We start from the raw sequence: 16,683 nt of genomic DNA, 5'->3' as shown, positions 1-16,683 counted from the left end.
AACTATATAAAAAAAATCTGACAACGACAAAACTAAATACACAATGAAATATATATATATATATATATATATAAGAGAAAATTAGTCTACCATCCCTCTCCAATTTTTAGTAATGGAATAGGTCCACAATATTTTCTTTTGTAATCTAAGGTCCCCCACTCCTATACCCTTATATCACACCTACACTCTTGTTCTATCTTTACTCTCCTTTGTCTTTACTCTCTCCTCTCTTTCGATTGGCACGAGAAAGAAGAGGAAGACGATGAGGGCGATGATTGCTCCGATGAAAATTACGATCACTACCTATAATCGGAGGACAAATATCAAGATCGGTTTCGAGAGCTAGCTATTCATAACACTGTGTTTGTTTAAGGAAATCAAATACGACCTTCAAGTGCTGGATTTTTTCAGCAGTAACATAAATAGTAGCCTCTGCATCTTCCGGTAAGAGGTTTGAGTCTAGCGCTAGCAAAGGAATCGAAACAAAGGTGACGTAAGTGATGATAATTCATGAGGGAGTTGAGGGAGTCTCTGGATTTTTTCTTGGTGTTAAAACGTAGGAGACGCGAATACCGACATTGGCTAAGATAAGGCAAAGCTCGTAAAATGGCATCATGTGGCCAAATGCAACAAACGGAACAAGGATGCCGTGAGTCTCTGTTTCCATTTTTTCTGGCGAAGAGAGTTTTATTTTTTGAAGTTGTGAAAGTTTTGACTAGTAAAAGAGAAACAAAGCAACAATAGTAGTAAAAAATCGTTAGATATATGCACAACATCTGGGAATGGCAAGTTGTGTTGCATGACCTCCATTTAAATATTGGCACAACAACTAGAAATGATTGTATTCATTTCACTATATTACGTGTTCATAACGCTCAATTTGTTCATACGAGTTTAGATGCACAAATTTCCTTTGAGCTATTGAATTCCTCTATCTTTTATCAGGAAAATTTCTTTGGTTTGATTAAAACAATTTTCTCTGGTTTAAAATTATGAACAAACATAGAGAAATTTGTGTTAAAATTTCTCTGATTTGGTTAAAATTTATCTGATTTGAATCTAGAGAAATTCTTTTGTCACTCAATTTGTCTACATCTTCAAGCTCATGCAAGTAAGTTTTTCTATATATTCCTAATTTTTTGTCCTAACGTTGCATGTGTAGTTGTTATTGATAATAATTCCTTTTTTTTTTGTTGCTTTTAGATCATTGTAATGGTATTGATTACAAAACTCTGTTAACATGCCACAGGTAACAAAATCTAAAGTATTAAACAATTGGTATTTGTTTGGATGTTAGTAAAGTGCTTGTCTCAAAGATATGTAATCAAGAACACGGTAATCATTGTTGAAATATGACCTACAGGAAATGAAAGAACAGGGTGCAGTTGAAGATAGACTTATGCTTCTGAAGGATATTAGTAGAGCTTCCAGGTCGGGTGTTCTCACAGCCCTAATGGTTGTTAGTGGTGCTGGTAAAACTACTTTGTTGGATGTTCTGGCAAGTAGGAAAACATGAGAATATGTTGAAGGTAAAATTACAATTTCCAGCTATCCAAAAAAGCAATAAACATTTGCTCGGCTTTATAGTTACCGTGAACAAAATGACATCCATTCTCTGGGTTGGTTAAAATCATGCAAGAATGAACATTTCTTTTGGGTATGTTGTTTCAATTAGCTTGGAAATGAAAACATATTGGAAACATTTCAGAAGCATAAGGGAAATGAGAAAATAAATTTTATCTTCTCCTTTGAATCTCTCATTTTCTTGTTTTCTTGTTTGTTATTATACTCAGTCTTCTCTAGTTTAAAATTAACAAACACAGAGAAATGGCTTGATTAAAATTTCTTTGGTTTGGTTAAAACAATTTCTCTAGTTTAAAATCATTGTGCTAAAATTTCTCTGATTTGATTAAAACAATTTTCTCTAGCTTAAAATTGTGAATAATCACAGAGATGTGACACCCAAATTTATAAAATTTAAAATTTCAATAAATAGAACTCAAAAATAAATAAATAAATCAATAATAATAATAATAAATAAATAAATAGGAAATTGGGAAGTTATCAATTAAGTTGTTTGTGAGACAACGCACGTTAAATATTTTAGTAAGTGGTAAGTGATGTTTTATAGTTTGGTAGTGATATTTTTAGACGTGAACCTAACTTATAATTATACTTCACTACAACATTTTCTTAGTTTAGTGACATTTGAAAGTGCCACAAAACTATTCTTTTAATGACATTTTTTGGTCTTGTGGCATTTTGAACAAGTGCCACTTCTATCGGTGCCACGGTAGATACGAGTGCCACGGTAGATACTTGCAAGTGCCACTGCACCATCATGACTGAAAACTTTCAATGACATTTTAATGTCATGGTAGATATTATTTGTGGCACTATCAAGCGCCATTAAAAAAAGAGTTAGTGACACTTGTAAGTGTCATTACACCATCAAGACTAAAACCTTTCAGTGACACTTTAATGTCATGGTAGGCACTATTCGTGACGCTATCAAGTGCCATTCATGACAATAATTCGTTGTAGAACAATGTGATCCGCTCTTGCAGAGACTCGAACCGCCAACCTTCCGCACTATAAACCTTATACACCACACTCTTCCCACTCACCTCTATAGCACCACATGATTATATATGCAACATATATTATTTATATAGTACATACATCCATATCAATATAAAAGTATATGTATAAACATAATTATTTTATCGAACATAATTTATGTAAAATAAACTATTTACTACCAAAATAAAAAAAAGATCACTTTTGGCGACTAAAAATATTTTTTAGTTGCCAATTCTATACTTTTGGCTACAAATTATTTTTTAATTGCTAAAAAACTTAACTTTTGTTGACCAAAATCGGATTTGGTCGCCGAAGATGCACTTTCAGTTACCAAAATTTTGGTCACCAAAAAATTTTATTCCCGCCTTAGGATTTTAGTTCTCCCGCGCTAAAAATGACCACTTTTGGCGACTAAACTTATTTTTTTGTCGCCAATTGTAGACTTTTGGCTACTAAAATTTTTTTTGGCACCAAAAAGCTTTACTTTTGGCTACTAAAATTTTTTTAGTCGGTAAAACCCATATAATCAGTGACCAAACTTATTTTTAGCCGCCAATTATAGACTTTTGGTTACTAAATTTTTTTAGTCGCCAAAAATCTTTACTTTGGGCTACTAAAAATTTTTTAGTCACTAAAACCCATATAATTAGCGACCAAACTTAGTTTTAGTCGTTAATTGTAGATTTTTGGCTACTAAAATTGTTTAGTCGCCAAAAAGCTTTACTTTTGGCAACTAATGCTGTTTTGATCGCTGAAAGCTATACTTTCAGCGACCAAATTTTTTTTGTCAGGAAATTTAGTCGCCAAATATGCTTTTTCTTGTAGTGTATATTGAGTTTAATTCATTTATTTTTAATCATTTACTGCATTTTAAAAATTTAGAAAATATATTGGTATTTTTTGTTTTTTCAAAAATGTCATTATAAGCTTGGAAAGTTTTTGGCTTAGTGGCATTTCTCAAAATGCTATAAAATATTTGTTTATGACACTTTTTACCTAAGTGCCATAAAAAGTAATTTGCACGTACCTAGTGTCCTGACATTTTTTAAAAAATGCCATTGCAAATATTCATAAAAAGTTTTTGTAGTGACATTTTTGTTGTAGTGAAGTGACACTTTTTTTAATTGAAATGCCACTAGAGCCTTGCATGTTTGTAGCTCTATGACATTTTTCTAAAAAATGCCACCAAATATTCTTTTTGTGACATTTTTTAAGAACATGCCACTAGTATGGTGTCACTAAAATATGTTTTTGTTGTAGTGTTGTGACACTTGTTCATTGAAATGTCACTAAAGCCTTTTATGTTTGTCGTTTTGTGGCATTTTTCAAAAACGTGCCACTAAATATCATTTTTTGTGGCATTTTCTAAAAATATGCCACTAGTGTAGTGCCACTAAAATATGTTTTTGTTGTAGTTAATTTTAGGAATAATTATGAATCACCAAATGAGTGATAACAATTTTATAAAGCTAAATTAATTTAGGTGACTCTTGATTCACCCCTCAAATACCAACAAAACGTGGCAGGAGTGGAAGCAACGTGGCTGCCATTAGCCTTTGGCCCTTGGTGAATTGGAGAGGAAACATCTAAGGGGTAAAACATGTGTCAACAAAATTTGAGAAGTAGAGAACGTGTGGCAACGGGTGGCAAGAGGAGGAATTGTCCACGTGTGTGTTGCTTGGGCCTCACTCATGATTTTATATAAATAGGGTGTGTGTTGTAGGAATAGGCATCCGAGCAATACAATAGTAGAGCAAGAAACACAAGAAACGGGAAGCAAGCTCAAAATAATTTATTAGTAATTTTTAGGTGAGTTTTATTATATCTTAAGTTAGTATAATATATTTTTTTTACATGTCTTAAGTTACCATAATATATTTTACGAATGTTTTGAGTTATCACAATTTATTTGATATAAATTATGTTTTATGGTTAGGTTAATATTTCAATTACGTGGATTATTTTCTGAATTTTATTTGTTTAAAATGAAACCCATGAATATGTTTATTTAAATTTTAAAGAATATTTGACAATGATCTTGTAAACAATTATTTTTTGTAAGTGCTACCACAGGAGTCCCATGCCTTGGGAACTTAAATAACCATTGGCCCCCGTTTGACCACTCTGTGGTCCCTGTTGTCATGGATCCATTAACCCCTGTAGTGATTGTCACTTTGTGACCCCTATTCTGTTCTGTTATGTACCGTGGTTCTAGTAATTTATTTCAGTTTTTGCCACTTAATTAATTTGTGTATTCAACTCAAATTATGTTAATGTTTTAGTTTAAATAATTATCCATGGCCATTTTGTGCCCCTACATTCACAGTATAATATTTCTCACCCTGCTATGTGCTTATAGCTGTTACTCCTTTCAGGTGATGAGATTTAGCGGGATTAAGATGGAAAATGAATCACTGTGTTGTTTTTTTCTAAAATCTTTTTTATTTCTATTTGTTTTGTTTTGAACTTTTGTAATATAATAAAATTCAAATGACTATGTTTTATTTCCTTTTAAATAAGCATTTGGTACCCAATTATTTTATTTAATTTATCCGTTTGCGCTGCGACTACAAAACTATTTGAATTATTTTATTTTTATCTTGTTACGACGCCGAGCCTTTGGGTACCGGGTTTGGGTTGTGACAAGAGAAATTTGTGAAAAAAGCCAGAGAAATTCTCTATGAACAGAGCTAGAGAAATTTTAATTTTCTCTGGATTTCTCTGGTTTGAACTCAGAGAAATTTCAATTTTCTCTAGAGAGAATTTCTCTGGGTCTGGGATCGAAATTTCTCTGGATCGATATTGAGGGACCTTAGACATTATGAAAATATTGGATATCCTTTATGCTATAAAATCTTCATACTATGGATTCTAAAAAAAAAATCCCCAAAAAAAATTTCTTAAATAAAATCTATATAAAATTGGTTATTATAATTGAAATTAAGTTTGTGTAGAACTTCACATGTGAATGAAAAAATCATGTTGGTATGATTTTTTTTACAAAAAAAAAATAAAATAATTAAACCTTTAGAATCTGTTACATAAGAAAAAGAAAAACACTACTTATATATATATATATATATGATATATTGTATAAAAATATTTATTTTTAAAAATAATTTAATAATATATTTTTTAAAAATAAATATTTGTTAGTGTCACATCAGTAATCACGTAAATACTTTGTGCATATGTGGCATGTCATAAAAATTTCTATTTGTTGTTTGTGTTATAATATTTTTCTTTTAAAAATTAATTTGATTGATTAGGTAAAGTAACGAGTGTTGTCTGAGTACACACTAGATAAACTAGTTAGGAAAAATAAAGATAATATTTTTTTGGTGTACTTTTACTAGGCATTTTTGCCTAGAAGGGTTAGATTGACCTAAGATGTTGAGATTTATACCACATTTTACCAATGCAAATGAAAACGCACATGCACACACTAAAGAGAAAAAAAAATAAGGGATACTAATAAGTAGACTTATTGTCTAGTAGGTTCTATGAAAAAAATTTGTCATAAAAAAATGTCACTAATTATAAGTTTTAGCGACAATTTATAAAAATTATGATAAAAAAAAGCCATTAATTGTCAATTTTTAGCGACGTATGTAAAAAATTGTCACAAAAAAATATTTTTAACGACAATTTTACCAAGACTAATTTTCAATAGGACTTGATGAAAATTAAATCTAACTATTAGAACCTATTGGTAGTTTAGCCTTAAAATAATCACATACAGATTTATGTGGTTCGGCCCAAATTGCCTACATTCATGGAAGAGAGAGTTTCTATTATGAATAAAATAGAGAATATATATGAGATGGTCAAAATACTCAAAATCTATACCACTACCCAAACCTTATGCTCAAAAGTAGTTGAGTCCTTACTCACTTGATGCCCATAATATTTTTTCTCTCACTCTTACCTTTTTTATTTTTTCCCTGATTGCACCCTCAAACCCTATAGTGCATATGATTATTTATAATAGCCTACCAATAAGAATTTCTTCCAAGGATGCTCTTTTTGTTAGGATTAACCTACCCATATAATAAAGGTGGGTCTCATACAATTATTTAATTGGCTTATACATATATTTGGGTTAGGATAGGAGAGTTCGAATTCTACTAAAAAACGTAATATGTATAGAATTTGGTTACTTAATTGTATAGAAATATGATTCTCATTGGTAGACTATTATAAATAGGCATCTCGGTCATAAGGCTTTTCTCGAGAGAAATTGAGAGAATAGTGAGGAAAAAAATAAAGATGTAAGGGGTGAGAAAAAATACTGTGGGCACGGGATTAGTAAAAGCTCAACTACTCACATGTATTCTCTATTTTATTTATAGTAAAAATTTTGTCTCCCCTGAATGTAGACAATTTGAACCGAACTACGTAAATCTATGTGTGATTATTTTTTATTTGGTGTATACGTGAATGTACTTCCAGTTGCGTTAGTGAAATATAGTATAAATCCTAACACTTTCCTGGAAAATAGGTTAACCACATTGGTTTCACATGTGAATGCTTCAATAAAATGGCACACAACCTCATTTTATTGGGTAGTTCAAAAATATGATCACATGATACTCCGAATATAGTATAAATCCTAACACTTTCCTGGAAAATAGGTTAACCACATTGGTTTGACATGTGAATGCTTCAATAAAATGGCACACAACCTCATTTTATTGGGTAGTTCAAAAATATGATCACATGATACTCCATAGAGACACCAGGATTGTTTGTTACAACTTTTGAAGAATAATTATAACTTATTTTAATTTGAGAGTCTGTGTCAAACTGTTTAGTGCATATTCTGCTTGTAGCTTATTAGATATAAATAGCTTAAATAAGTTGAATTTTTTTTTATTGAAAAGCTAGAATAAAGATATTTTTAACTTCTTTTTTCTGATTATCAACTTTTAACTAAAAAAAACTCAACTAAACAAGGCCATAAAGGTTGATTAGTGAAAAAATAGGACCGCGTGATACTATCAAAGTAATTAATAATTTTCCATTTCAGTAACATAGCACTTGCCCATTTAGCTTCCCGCTGGATTTCACATTCATCTAAACATTTACCAAAACCAAAACGCCATTCTCCAAGTATTTATTTCATTTTCTTCTTTAAGGAAAAGACAGAGACAAAATTCTTTAAAGAAAAGACAAAAGGCCACACATAAAACAAATTAACAAATAAATAACATGAGATTAAAAAAATAGGTCCAAACAAATAATACAACATACTCCTTTTATTAAGGAATGCAATGAATCTCAAAAAAAATAAAAATAAAAACAGAACGGGCTTTGCTCGTATAATATTAATACCCACACCGTGTGGTAGCCAAAACTCTGGAGATACTACTAACTAATGACAAAAAGAAAAAAGAAAATAGGAGAATGAATATGAACCATCGTCTAGTTATAGATTTCTAAACTCCTTGGAAAGAATTGAAGCATTATTTCCTTAGCCGGACGCAAGTGGTTTTGAAATGGCCTGTTTTATGGCCTGGGCGTATGTCCTGTGTTGATAGGTAAGGGTAGATTCAAGCAAGTCCCAAAGCGATGTCTTGGGATTCCAACCTGGTATTTCCCAGAAACCCCAAAACCTATGTCAGAATGCTTTTCTTCTTTTTTTTTTTTTTTTGATGTAATGTTATTGACCCTGAAAAATGTAAAAAATTTACTAAGTGAATGGGAGAAGGTAATACCGAGTTGTCTGTTGATTATGGTCATGTCAGGGATCCTCTTGTCACTGTCGTCGTACCCCTCACCGTAGAATTCTTTGGAGCTTATATCAATGGTGGGTACTTCCAGAGGAGGTTCTGTACTCACCTTCGAATAAACCTGTAAAATGCAAGAATAATTCCATGAAAAAAATGTGTAAAACAAACAATGGACGTGTCATTGTCAAATCACAAGATTGAAATCGTGAATCGTTTTGCTAAACAAATGAATCACTTGAACAATTCACTTTATTTAAGATAATACAGTTATATATATAGACAGTGTTTAAATGAAATAACTATAAATATAACTAAATTATATACAAGTATATACATATAAAATCATGTATAATACAATTGTTTTTTTTTTATTTTTAAATTATAAATTTTAGTAAAATGAGCCCCCATTTCATGCATTATGCAAATAAGAAGAAAGAATCGCAGTAACTCATAGTGAAAGGCAATGAGTCAGAGTGAATGGCAATGAGCCATAGTGAATCAGATTTGAATAGTAAGAAATGTAAGATTCAACAGCACGAATGAAATTGTATTCATTAAAACTTGTATCAAATCGTGACATGATGGGTGTCAACAAATTGAAGGATGAATCGCTCACCTGAGTCATCATTTCAGCAAGTTGCCTGACAGTAACTTCATTGTTGGGGTTGCCGACGTTGAATATATGCCCATTAGCCCTGGCTGGATTTTCCTGAGAGAGAGAGAACACACCACTAACTACTATTTTCTGGAAGCCAAACTTGAAATCAAAATGAGAAATGGTATACGCACAATCATTAGTAGAACAGCGTCAATAGCATCCTTGATATAAACAAATGTTCTCTGCGATTGGCCACCATCCACGAGCTTGAGCGGTTCGCGTCTCAGAAGATTCTGAGGCAGAAAAGAGCAAGATTAATACAAACTTAAAGGAAACTGCCGAACACAAATGCATATTTCAAATACAAATCGTGAAGAAATTGAACTAACATTACTAAAGCATGCCAAAACTCTTGGAACACCCTCACTGGGGCCATCGATGCCGGGAATGAAGTCCATCCTGGGACCAATCCAGTTAAAAGGTCTAACAATAGTGAATTCGAGACCGTTCTCCGCACCCTCAGCTGCGACCAATAAAGAACAAGTGAAAAAAAAATACACCAAGAAAAGCTTCCTTAACAGCTAAAGCTGTAGATAAGTTCACTCACCATAGATCAGCCTCTCAATCAATTGCTTAGCGCAAGCATAGGACCACCTCTGCTTCTCAATAGGGCCAAAAATGCAGGGGGAATCATCTTCTTTAAGAACAAAATAAGCAGGATCCTATAATCCATACAAAACACAACTATTTCGGAACTTTCCAACACCAGGGCAAGTAAGTTTATAATAGAAAAAGAACAATAAAATAGTACCAATTTTGAGGCATTTTACACATTATTAACTTTCATAAAACTTAAAATAGATAAGAGAAACCAATACAGCTATCCAGATGATTCAATAATAAACTTAATCATGAGAACTTGCTATTTATGCATGCAGCAGCATCAACAATGTTCTGAACACTAACAAGGTCCATTCATAATTTGCAATTTAATCGGCAAGTACACCATAAAACAACACAAGTTCACCATAAAACGACACAAGTAACCATTATTTACAGGAACTTCTATACAGTGGACCCGAGATCCCTTATTTCGCCAAAAAAAAAAAAAGGAGAAGAAAAAGGCCAAACAAATAATAAATATAAAAAATAAGTTCCAGAAATTAAAGAAACTTCATGTAGCACATACATGACAAGAATCAACAGATACTGGTAAACAACAAATTACTATAGCTTTCCAGTTTTTTAACGTCTATAACATGACGTATCTACTGCAATATAGAAAAATTAAATTGGTCCTTCATATAGAAGAAGAAGAGCAGCAACAGCACAAAAGCAGGAAAATGAAAAAATAAAAATAAAAATAAAGAAAGAAAATAAATAGTAGACCCCTTTAAATAACCACAATGATCATCAATGGGGCCACATAAAATAAAATAAAAAGTGTGACACCAGTCTTCCACTTATTCAATATTGCTATGACAAGGAACATTGCGATTAGAATGATGTTATATGCACCAATTAGTGTACTAACTAGTGTACCAATTGATGATGCGACATAATTTAAGAGATTTTTGGTATTTATAATTTGTATAATAAGTGGGCTTAATAATGATGTGATAACTAGTGTTGGTACCCTTGTGCGCGGTGCGGTTCGGGCGGTTTGAGAGTAAAATTACAAGCCGAATGGCGGGTTAGCGGATTGACAAATTGCGGTTTGGGGAGTTTTTGGCGGATTGAAGAATATTCTAACTAATTCTTATACATTTGCATAATATATAACACTAATTTGTATAATATTTTTTAAATATATAGCACAAAATAATTTTACATAACATGTTTCATAGATATAACCAATAATTTGTAATAAATTTCATATTTTAAACATCCCTCACACTCATTTTTATATTGATATTTCATTAGAATTTAAAAAATATACATGTATTAACTATAGCAGAGCGGAACGGTTCAGTTGGCGAATTATAAATTTTAAAGTTTAAACCGCAGTTGACGGTTAGAGGGGTGCGGATCGATGCGGATCGGTGCAATTTTAGCGGATTGGGAGGTATTTTGCACAGCCCTAAGTACACTAATTGATGCATATAGCACCACCATTGCAACTAACAGATAAGAGCAAACAATCTGGCAATTTAAATTAATTTTGGTCTACACAAGGTGTGGACAACAAATAAAATTTGAAGAAAATGCTCACTCAGTTGCAGTTCTGGTTTGGGAAATGGGAACACTCCACTTTAATGAAGATATACCACTTTGCTACCCAAAAAGGAAAAAGCAATGCACCTTGAGAAAGAAGATCATCAAAAGCATACAAATATGCAGAGAACAAGAAGATTTAGGACAGATCATTATTCTTGTTGTTCTTCAAATTTCTATTGTTCACAAACTGTGACTAACAATTATACTTTCTAGCTACAGATGGAGGGCTAGCAGTCCATCCAACTACCAAAATTTAAGTATTAAATAAAAAAGGAAAATAAATAATAAAAAGCACCGGAAACACAAAAGTTACTATTATCTAAAAATAGAATTAAACAAGGGCACTTATCTGGTTTCTATTATGTAAACAATATGCAGTCAGAGTGAGAAAGAAAGCAGAAAATGAAGCCTCACCAGCCGTAGAGGGTGATCTTTAGGAAGAAAGCATCCAATTGTTTTCCCATAGACTTCACAGGTAGAGAAGTGAATGATACGCTTGTTGTTTTCCGAACAGTACTTAACCTTAAGTACCAAACAATCCACATATAAAAAACGCACATCAATCTCAACAACAAAATCCCAAACTTTACCAACAGCGACAGCTAAAAAGATCAAGAATAACTACAATTCACAACAAAGCACACCAATTCCGTTCAAATAAGAAGTAACCAAGCATCAAAATCCAAAATGCATACCACAGGGAGAGCATCAATGAAATTGCTGTAAATTGTATCAAGAGGACGGGTGTTGTAATCCGCCGGAGTACAGATCGCCGCTAGATTTATAGTCTACATCACAAAAACACAACATTCAGCATAAATTGCGAGCAAAGGATTGAAAAACGCATAATTTAAGATATTTTTTGGCATAAATACGATTACAAACAGAAACAGCAATGTGAGAAACTTCAAGAGCGATAGCTATTAGAGAAATTATGTGCATTTAAGCTTCTAGGCACACAGATCCAAAACGATATAAATTCACAAAAAACAAAAAAAACGAAGCGAGAGAGAGAAAGAGAGAGTACCAGATCTGCCATCTTGATGAGGCCTTCGAGCCTGGAATCGTTCTTGATGTTGATGCGGTGGAACTGGATACGATCAGACCAGGGGAGGGAGGCCGGTTCGAGAAGGTGCTTGATCTTATCGTTATAGACGTCCACCGCCAACACCTTGTGCGGCGTCTCCGCCATGAGTTTCTCGCAGAGATGCGAACCTATGAAGCCTCCGGCACCAATCATGCATATCGTTATCGGCTTGATGGGGTTTCCATCCAGATCTACTCTCGCTGCCGACGCCATTCTCTCTCTCTCTCTCTCTCTCTCTCTCTCACTGTTTCCTTTTTTTCTCTCTCCAGATTAGACTGTAGCGTAGTCGGGGAAGAATATGGGTGGGAATTGAGAATTTTTTTTAGGGGAGTGGTGAAGAGAGATAAATGGGAGGGAGCAGAGGAGGAGACACAGGTTCTCAGAAGAAGAAGAAAGTGGTTCTCACAGTCTGTTATTCTTATTCATCATCAATGGTGGCTTACTATCAATTATTTGATCCTAATCTATTATAATCACCTTCTTTAATTTTGATTGACTTTTTTTATATTTTCATATATTTTTATTTTTAGTTATATTTTTAACAAGGGTTTTTTTTTTTTAAGCTCCCTAATAATAATAATTTTCTGTATAAAGGACATAAAAAATGTAATACTGCCTCAGGTCCCTAACTAAAATACCTGCGCATTTTATCAAATTCTTGGACCAAAATACCCTACGTCTGTTCATCTTTAGATGAGTTGATTTTTTTGACCTGTCTACTGGATATTCTCCTTTGTGATGCTGGTACTGGTGTTGGGTATTTTCCGGCGAGTACGAAAACAAATTCAGCAAAACAAAAGCACTAAGTTTGGCAAATTTGATTTTCTGGGTAAACAAACAAAGTGGAGTGGAGTTGATAGATGTATACATATATATATATGTATATATATACAATCTGTTGCTTACTGTCTTGACTAGTATATATATGATAATTAATCAATTAAGACTAATTGCAACCATAATCAAACAGTCACTCTTAGTTATCTTATCTATGGTTGCAAACATATATATATATATACAATGTCGGCACATATATATATATCCAGTGTTGAATATAACATCTTCAGGTTCAAAATTTCTCTGAGTATTGAATATAACGTCTTTTGATTTTTTAGGTTTAGTAGAATTGGAGTTGTTTCTGGAAAAAGCAATATTTGGACCCCTACTTGAAGAATATTGGAAAAAGAAGCTTGAGGAAGAGGCAGCAGTAAAGGAAGGCTTAAAGTGATCCAGAGAAATTTGAATTTTCTCTGGATTCAACCCAGAGAAATTCATACCATTAAGTTTAAAGAAAATCTATCACAAACTCATAGAAGAACTATTAATTTGTTTGTACAGGAAATTGTGATTGAATCAGCAGCAGCAAAACCAATGACAAATTGATCAAATCAGAGTTTTATCGTTCCAGAGAAATTCTGGACCAGAGAAATTTGAATTTTCTCTGGGTTGAATCCAGAGAAATTCTTTGGAAGTCCAGAATTTCTTTGCTTCCAACTGATGATGGGTTGCTTTCCTTCCAACTGTCAAAATTGAACTGCTTTCTGTGCATTTGAGGCTTCTTATTGAAGCTTCTTATGTTCTTGTTTTTGTAAATTTCTTTGACTTGCTATATTTGTGTTTCTCTATTGTGTAATTTTATCTGGCATGTTTATGTTTCTTCATTATTTTCTCTAGCAAATTATTTGTGGCTTACTACTCTATTGGTGTGGCTAATTTTCTTTGGCATTTATAATTTTCTCTAGCCAAATTACTTTTCTTACTTGTGTGTCTAATTTTCTCTGGCAACATTTATAATTTTCTCTGGCCACATTATATTTATGTCTTGTGTCTAATTTTCTCTGGCATATTTATTTTGTTCAATGCTTCATTTCCTCAAAATTTCTCTGTTGTGTAATTTTCTCTGTCATGTTTATGTTGCTACATTGTAATTTTCTCTGTTGTGTAATCATTGCTACCTTGTAATTTTCTCTGGGATTTAATGTTTATGTTTTCATTCTATAGAAATAGCAAAGCGCAGAAGCAGCATAACCCCAAAAACCCCGAAAAAGAAACCAAAAGTCTCTGTGTCTGCGTTTTATGATCTTAGATCAAAACGCAGTAGCAGCACCAGAACACCACAAAAAAAACAAGTCCAAGTTGAAGAAGCAATAAGCATCAAGATCAAGACACCAACTTCAATGGTGATTTTCACTTAACTACAAGCTTAACATTTTCTCTGTCATTTTCATTGGATTATAATAACAAACCTACGATTTTCTCTATACTACAAAGAAAAGTCCAGAAACATAAATAGTGCAAAAAAAAAAAAAAATGAAAAGTGCAAAGAAAACATATCAGAAAACTTTGAAAAGTGCAAACATATAAAAATACATAAAAACACAACATATAAGTCCAGAGAAATTTGTAATACTTATCATTTGTAATACAATCATATGATTTTCTCTGGACTACAAATAAAAGTCCAGAGAAATTTGTGAACTTATATTCACTTTCAATATAACAAAAACAAAAACACATTAACATCAAGGGACAAAAATATATTAAACACAAGCACATAAAAAAATCACAGAGAAGATCTGTTATGTTCACAAAACATTCAATTCAAAAAATTTTAAAAAAAAAACAAAACACTTACTACTCTATTGCTACGTTTGTAAATTTCTCTGCCTACTTACAATTTTCTCTGTGATTTTCACTGCACTACAAGCTTACAATTTTCTCTGTGATTTGAGTTCAATTATAGTAACAAACCTGCAAATTTCTCTGCACTACACAAAAAATGCAAAGTGAACAAAAAACAGAGCACAAAAACGCAGAAAAACAGAGCACCAAAAAGCAACTCATAACCATGTTGACAGAGAATGAAAAAACAACTCCAAAAATCAAAATCAACTCCATCGAAAATTCATCAATAACAGATAATGAAAAATTAACTTCAAAAATCAAAAACAACAACACTGAGTTCGTCTCTCTCACATTGATCAAAACTAAAAACAAAAACCTAATTCAACACCTACACGATCAAATCAAATCAAAAATTGAAAACTTATCTAATTCAACTCCACATGAAATCAAATCAAACACAATGAACCAGATTTCAACTCCTACACGATCAATCAACACCTACAAACATGATTTCAACTCGTACAGGATTTCAACACCTATAAACAATGAACAGGATTTCAACACCTACAAAAACCCTAGAAAATCTCCACAAAAATCTGAATCGCCAAGTTCATCCTCACGTAATCTCCCACAAAATATCAATATGATCTTTAGCTACCAAATTCAAAACAACGTATATTATAAACAAGGGTAAGACAGGTATTTTACACTCTAAAATAACATTGAGGGACCTTAGGCTACAAAAGAACACATTGTGGACCTAATCCATTACTAAAAGTTGGATAGGGACCTTAAACCGATTTTCCCATCTTACTATCAATTATTTGATCCTAATCTATTATAATCACCTTCTTTAATTTTGATTGACTTTTTTTATATTTTCATATATTTTTATTTTTAGTTATATTTTTAACAAAAGATTATGGAACACACTCGGTGCACCATTAAAAAAAAATATCATTTTAATTTTTTAAATTATAATTAAAAAAATATTATAATTAAACATAGTATGAGATATAATTAAAATAATTTCATAAATAAAAAAAATAACATAGTTAAAGGGGCATATGATACACTTTTTTTAAAATGATATATATTAAAAAAATATTTTTTAATAGTTTAAGTAAATTTTTTACTTTATATATATACATAACTTAGGTGTATTTAAAAAATAAATATTTGTAAAAAAATATTTTAAAAAATCAATAAATATACAAGAATATAAAAAGAGAGCTGTTATTCTTACTTTATTTTACTCTAAATATACTTATTTCTTTACTCGAAATACATTAATATCTTTGGAATTTTAATTTTTGCAAGAAGTGTATTTTGTGTAAAAATGTATTAATGTAACTGTATATAATAAATGACAAATAATGGAGTCTATTTAGAGCAAAGTAGGGTATGAATATGGCTTCCTACGAAAATATTCTCAATTTTTGTATTTTTTGTATTTGATAATTTTTTTAAAGATTTTTTTTTTGTAAATATTATACATTTTTAAGTATATCTAATTTAGGCGCATCTAAAAAATAAAAGAAATTCTTAAATTTTTTTACTAAAAACAAAAAAAAATACTAACATTTAAAATTAATTTTTTTTTAAAAGCGGACTTAATTTTCTGAAACCAAATAAGGTGAATAGTATTATTATTATTTCACTTTAGCAATTCAAATAAATATTAAAAAAATTAAAAACTGATATTAATGGTCTCAAAATATTTAAAAAAAAAAAATAAATATTATCAATCTACTTTCTATGATAAATTCTAAGACGTTTTCTTGTTCCTTAAATTTTTTCCTGTTGGGTAATTTTACTTTATTTCTATGATTGGATGCATC

The 16,683-nt window shown here is 31.6% G+C and overlaps 1 protein-coding gene across 1 annotated transcript; it reads right to left on the bottom strand.

Moving 5' to 3' along the window:
* Positions 1-7,778: 7,778 nt before the first annotated feature.
* Positions 7,779-12,731, bottom strand: LOC114297220 (UDP-D-apiose/UDP-D-xylose synthase 2). Its single transcript, XM_028241612.2, has 9 exons — positions 12,158-12,731; positions 11,826-11,918; positions 11,545-11,652; positions 9,521-9,635; positions 9,303-9,436; positions 9,105-9,206; positions 8,932-9,024; positions 8,301-8,436; positions 7,779-8,172 (listed from the first exon to the last, which is right to left on the bottom strand). The coding sequence occupies exons 1-9, from the start codon at positions 12,428-12,430 to the stop codon at positions 8,057-8,059; spliced, it is 1,170 nt and encodes a 389-aa protein (XP_028097413.2). The 5' UTR covers positions 12,431-12,731; the 3' UTR covers positions 7,779-8,056.
* Between the last annotated feature and the right edge of the window lie 3,952 nt (positions 12,732-16,683).

Source organism: Camellia sinensis, chromosome 12, assembly GCF_055761805.1.
Source record: "Camellia sinensis isolate YWXY chromosome 12, ASM5576180v1, whole genome shotgun sequence".
Classification (NCBI taxonomy): Eukaryota; Viridiplantae; Streptophyta; class Magnoliopsida; order Ericales; family Theaceae; genus Camellia; species Camellia sinensis.
Note: the sequence above shows the minus strand (reverse complement) of the source record. Positions and strands in the feature narration are given on the sequence as shown.